The sequence below is a fragment of the Corapipo altera genome, unplaced genomic scaffold, assembly GCF_003945725.1.
Source record: "Corapipo altera isolate COAL_440 unplaced genomic scaffold, ASM394572v1 65, whole genome shotgun sequence".
Lineage (NCBI taxonomy): Eukaryota > Metazoa > Chordata > Aves > Passeriformes > Pipridae > Corapipo > Corapipo altera.
In genome coordinates, this window is record NW_020884891.1 from 3,635,571 (window position 1) to 3,641,835 (window position 6,265).

General features: G+C 35.6%; 1 protein-coding gene across 1 annotated transcript in view; it reads left to right on the forward strand.

Moving 5' to 3' along the window:
* DIAPH2 (diaphanous related formin 2) overlaps positions 1–6,265 on the forward strand; it is a 199,070-nt gene that overhangs the window by 36,208 nt on the left and 156,597 nt on the right. Inside the window, 6 exon segments of the mRNA XM_027645135.1 lie at positions 709–827; positions 1,753–1,869; positions 2,412–2,530; positions 2,838–2,902; positions 4,306–4,410; positions 6,043–6,264. Of these exon segments, the coding sequence (XP_027500936.1) occupies positions 709–827; positions 1,753–1,869; positions 2,412–2,530; positions 2,838–2,902; positions 4,306–4,410; positions 6,043–6,264 (747 nt within the window).

Sequence of the window (6,265 nt, forward strand, 5' to 3'; positions counted from 1 at the left end):
AACCTTATCTGCTTATAAACATTAGAATTGGCATGAGTTTCTGATTTATTGGGGAACACACATGGTTGCATCCAGTTATGACAAATCCAGGCCAATTTCCATTTAAAGCATGGGTTGCATTCTCATGACTTGGGAAGTAATTTCTCTGGTAGGAAGCTAAACTTTGTTCTTATGTATGTTGGAACAATTACTTGTATTTCTTCAAAGAAAAACACATTTTCCCTTGCTCCAAACGCTGTTTTGTTTTGGTTTTTTGCTTCTCCGTGTTTCTCAATGTACTATGCATGTTTTAAGGCTATGATTTAGATTAACTTAAAACCCAGAAATTGTAAACATATCTTCTTTACACTATTTTAGGCTTCTTAAGTTCACTTTAATTGGTGCTTTGAAGTATCCTTACACTGTTTTTTTTAAGGAACTCTGACATTAACAAGCAGAAACTGCTGACTCTGTCCCATTAGGAGAACTTGATTCAGTTAGAAGACTTCTTGTTTGTTCTGTAGCTCAGACCTGCTCTATTTGCTGATATTTTGCCTTTAGTTTTTCTCAGCTGTATCATTCTAATAAAAAACCGCAGGCACTGAGTTACAGCTCACTCCTGTTCCAAAGGTTAATGTCTTGTATTTTACCATGATAGAGTCCTTCAAGAGGGGGGAGTTCTTGCTTTAAAAAGGGAAAAATTAAGATATACTTTGCCTTGAAAAACAGGCCTTGAAAGATAAGGAAAATGATGAGCTTGATATTCAGCTGAGAGTGTTTGATGAGAACAAAGATGAAGACCACTTTGAACTGTCACACCGTCTCAGTGATATCAAAGCTGAAATGGAATATCCTTTGTGCAAATGGTGTTAAACTTGTTGCACCATTTAAGAACTATATTAAATGTAAGTTATAGTGTTATACATGTGGTTTATTTTGTTGCAGTTGTTTATCTGTCACAGGGACTTAGTTAAGCAGATTTTCTTTCCAGTTGCTTTTTTTGTTAAAAAAATATTTAGAAAATATTTAGAAAATTAGTACTTCAATTTGCATGTGAAATGTAAGTTATTTGGAACTGAATTAATTTTTCATAAATAACATTTATTAAGCTAAACTCTGCCTCATAATACATCAAGATATAAAATTACACATGTGGAAGAGCATAACTTTGAAGAAAAATGAGTTTTGAGAACTAGGCTGGAACAAAATTTCTGGTAGGTTCTGAAACACTTCAGATATGTGCCTTCTCTAGCTGTGAAGGAGCAGTAATTTTAAAGTTACCTAAGTTCAGAATGGCTTCTTGCAGTTTCTGGGAGGAAGCAGAAGGTGGTAGATACAGTCAATGTGAGGATTATAAAATCCCATGTAATGCTGTTGCTTGGCACAACAGGTAATTACAGGGATTGGTCATCTTTAAGAAATCAAAATGATTGACTAGGATATGTTTGCCAATAGCCTGGCTCACTTCAGGATGGAGATAAAACTTTGAAATATTTCTGTGGGATTCTAGGACACTTAGTATATGGTATAATTGTTCTCACTAATAATGAAAATGTCCTAGTTGTTAAACAGGGGACAAAGTTTATGGGGATAATCTTAATGGAAAAAGAATATTGACTGATAAGGATAGTAGCTCAGAGTGTGGAAAGGTTTTACTTGAACAATATGGAAAATGTCCAGGGAGCTGTATTTGAGTAGGGTGGGTGTTTTGTTGTGTAGTGGTTTTCTTCTGTATTTTGTTTGGTTGTTTTATTTTCTTAACAATGTTTGCACTGATGTGAGCGAAGTATTTCATCTGCTGTATAACTTGGTGAAAGATACTTCTTCTGAAAACTACTTCTTGTCAATCCTCCAACACTTCCTTCTCATCAGGAATGATTACTTTATCAGGTAAGTGTCAGCTCTCAGGTTGGATTTTTTGGAGGGAATAGGGCCAAGAATAGAAATCAAGACCCTGGTAAACTGAGTAGTTCATAATTGTACCTGAAAATTCACTCTGAGACTGATGTGTTTTTTGTCTTTCTGCTCAGTGTTAGTATTGAAAAGATCTTATTAAATATAATAATGTTGATTTCAAAGACTTTAACCTTAGTCTAACACCCTCATCCCAAGAATCTCTTAACTTATTGAACACTTCTTCTTTCTTTGTTATCTTCATGACTTCAAGGAACTTGACATTTAGTTGTATAACCAATAATTGAAAATACTTCCACAGTGCCTTGTATCTTTTCTTTTTAATGTAAACTTCTCTTATGTACATTTAAGTGTCTTTGCAGGGTCAAGGTATCACATGCAAAATCTTTGTAAATAAGACTTTTAACCTGATACTTTTACTGATAATTGTCTAGTTCATCTACTAGGAGTTAGTTGCCTCCCCTTCAATAAATGCTTGTTCGTGTTCTCATTGTCTTGTACAATGTTTCCTGTTTTAGACCTCAGTATTACAAGATCATAGAAGAATGTGTGTCACAGATAGTGTTGCACTGCAGTGGCATGGACCCAGATTTTAAATATCGAGGAAGGTTGGACGTGAATTTTACACACCTTGTTGGTTTGTACACTTTAAACAATTTTCCCTTGTTTTACCCAAGCGCATGTGTTTCTTTGTGTCTTTCTGTCTAGACTTTGATTGACTGTGAATTTTTTTCAGTTTTCTGGAAATATTCCTGTAAGCTACAGGTGCACTTGTGGAGAAGGTCAGATCAAATACTGCAACCTTTAATGAAATGAGAGTGTGAAAAGAAAATTTGTCTGTTGCTTTTGTGTCATGGACTCAGAGGGTCATTATGGTTGGGAGGCAGCTCAGAGCTGTGATAGGTTTTATGTGACTTCTGTGTGGTATTTTATTTAAATTCTAGATGCATGTGTGGACAAAGCTAAAGTAGAAGAGAGTGAAAAGAAAGCAGCAGAATTTTCCAGAAAGGTAAGTCCCACTCATTGCTCTCTTTAAAGTATGGAACAGAAGGCTGACAGGAACACAGTAGGCTTATTTCACAGTGAGAACTGGGAAATAGGGTATCTCCCAGACACGATATGCTTTCATATTTAAAACTCCATGGGTTTTTGGTTTCTGTGTGTGTTTGTGTGTACTAGGCTTAGATTCAGTTGAGTCTGAATTCAAAAGCAACTGAATAGTATTATCTGTACATATCTTCAGTTGTATTCCTCTGCTGTACATAACTGATGGAAAAATTCCACTTGTTGCTCTCTTGTCCTTAAATACTTAGTCACAATTTAATACCTAAAGTGCAGGTACATGTTTTTAAAAAACACTTTGAGGGGAAAATGTTTGTAACTGTTCATCTAGCTTTGTTTTAGAACCTGAAGAAACTTACTGAAAAGTGGTGTCATTCAGTGTTTGAAAAAGCATTGACCCCTTCAGCACAGAGATGCTAACTTTGAAATACTGCATTATTTCCTTAAAATGCTCATGGTAAATTATTATGAGGGACAATAATTTATTCCCTTATTATCCACATTTAGTAATCTTATAGTTCCTTTAGGAAATTGTTTTTCTAACAATTTTAATCTTCTGGTCCAGTTCTATTTTATTAGGAACTTGATAACTAAATCTCATTTCAGTAATGGGCAGTTTAGATTTATTACTAGATGCAGGAGAGACATTTGAAATTATTTCTGTAGGAAGAATTGCAGGTCAGCATATTTCTTGTAATAAACAATTTTTTGGTATATTTTGAAATAAATTGACAGGTCCTTCTGCTTTATCAGTCTTGGTGTTTGTGCTGAAAATATTTTGATACAACATGTTTTCTCAAGTTACTTAAATTCTTATTTCCTAGATTGTGTTGATGGATTATTTGTTCATCTCCTCTCATCACATCCTGTCTAAGGATATGAAGTGCTGAATGTACTACATTAGCAGCAATAATACTGAAGTTCATATACTGTGGTGTCATATATTAAAAGCATTCAAAGTTTTGATTTTTGTTGGTCTGGTCTTAGAAGACTTTTGCAGGCCGAGAGGCAGTACATGTTTTTGAACATGGTAATTGCAGATTTCATTTCTAATGAATTTAAGGTAACTGTATGAGATCTAAACTCAAGTTTAGTTTGAGAAGTCTGCAATGTTCTGGTAGGGCTGGAAAACCTGTACTAAGCAGCTGGATCTGCGTGGTTCTGTGTCACTGACTTATTATTGATGGAAGAAATGATGTGGTACTAAAAGAGGACATACTAGAAAAATGCTTCTAACAGAAGTTAGAAGTGCATCTATTGCTCTAGTTGTGATATTGCTCAAAGAATTCCTGAAAATATAGTATTTAGTGTGGACATAAATGGACAAACACTTCTGGTTAATCGTTACAGTTTGATGAAGAGTTCACAGCTCGACAAGAGGCGCAAGCGGAGCTTCAGAAACGAGAAGAGAAAATCAAAGAACTTGAAACAGAAATCAAACAGCTACGAACCCAGGTAATAAAACTACATCACATTAAGTTTCACAGCTGAGTTAGTTGAGGTTTTTTTGTTTTTCTTTAAGGAATTGAAAAGAAATTGCCCTGGAGTATCTTGTCTCTGTGGAGTTTGGAATGTTGTTGTACTGATTTGTTTTTCAGCCAGCATAAGTTACTAAGGATAGTTAATGGAGGTAACATTTTTCAAATACCAGTATATTCAACACATGTCACAGTTACTTACTTTATTGAGGAAAAAATTTTCCTTAGGCTATAAAAATTTTGAATTCAGCCTGATTTTTTTTTTTTCCCCTTCCAAGTATTTTTTTTGTGCTTTAACATTGCTGCTTATGTATGTTTTGCAGAAAGTTTTTGTTTTGGAAGGCTTTATTTTTAAAGGCTTTTATTGTTATATTTATCTTTTACTCATATTTTTATATAAAACTTTTTTCCTTTTATTTTTTACACCACCTTTGGGTTTTAGATTTGTTGTTTATACCCTTTAGGAACTAAATGATGTTATAGTTTGGTGCTTTTGCCTCAGCTTGGCTTTTTTTCTGTTCCTTCAATGCTAGGCAAGGTCTGCCTGTTGCCTTTTTTCTTTAATGCCTATGAACTCACTTCCTATTTGGATTGTAAGGTGGAGACAGACAGTCCTGTTGCCACTTCGTTCTTACCAAATCTCATATTTGTTAGAAATTTCTACAAGATAATGTTACACTAAAATTGGACAGCCTGTTTTAATGAGTTCTCCACCAATTGTTGCATTATAGCTTGCATATTAGTTTGTGGACCAAAGAAATACATGCTTCATGCAAAGTCAAAATTTTTTTTTAGTCTAATTAATTATTAATCCTGTTTTATTGATTCTAACACAGTTCACATTATCTGTATGTTACAGCTCACTCACAGTAATGGTATAATTAACATTTCTAGTATCTGTGCCTTTCTCTTCTCTAGTGTTATGCTTCCCATACAATATGTGATGGCACTTGTTTTAGATGCACTCACATCTAATGGTTTAACATGCTGCTGTTTCTCTTCCTTGTTGCTTTGCAACTTATTAGAATGGATATTGCAATTGCTCTTCCTTTCTATTACCAAAGAAACATCTGCAGGCAGATTTAAAAGCAATCAGCATCGGTTGTTGCACATCCTCCAGCCCCACAGGATGTCAGGATAGTTATGAACAACTATGTCCTTGTAACCTCTTGCACTGCAATAGCTGCTCCAGTGATTGCTGTGGAAAATTCTCCACTACCCCACCACCACATTAGTGCTGTTAAGATTCAGCATGGTTGTTCTCATCTCTGATGCCCCAGCTTGCCAGGGTATTCTAAGTGGGATAAATGTTTTGTGCATTGGTAAGAAATAAAATGTTGTTCTGTTCACTTAAATGTTACTGCTGCTATTAAATTTTCTTTAAAATTGAAACAATTTGTTTTTATAAAAATGCTAGGTTATTCAGTTTACTTGGCAGTTTTATGGTACATGGTACAATGTATTGTTATTGTTTCTCATTTAAATAGGAGAACAGTTGCATTTCTCACTCTCTTGAGGTGCAGGTGACTAAAAGGCACCCTAGCTGGTTCAGCTTCATATGAAAGCGCCTCCTGTCCCCCATGAAAAGAATTCCTCTTTTGTATTCCAGGGTCCAGTCCTGACAGGTCAACTGACAGAAGGACCAACATTACCTCCCACCCTGCCAAGTGAGAACGGACCACCACCTCCAGCACCTCCACTACCTGGTGGAGCAATTCCTCCTCCTCCTCCACTGCCTGGAGGAGCAGTAATTCCTCCTCCTCCTCCACTTCCTGGGGGAGTAGTAATTCCTCCTCCTCCTCCACTGCCTGGGGGAGCAGCAATTCCTCCTC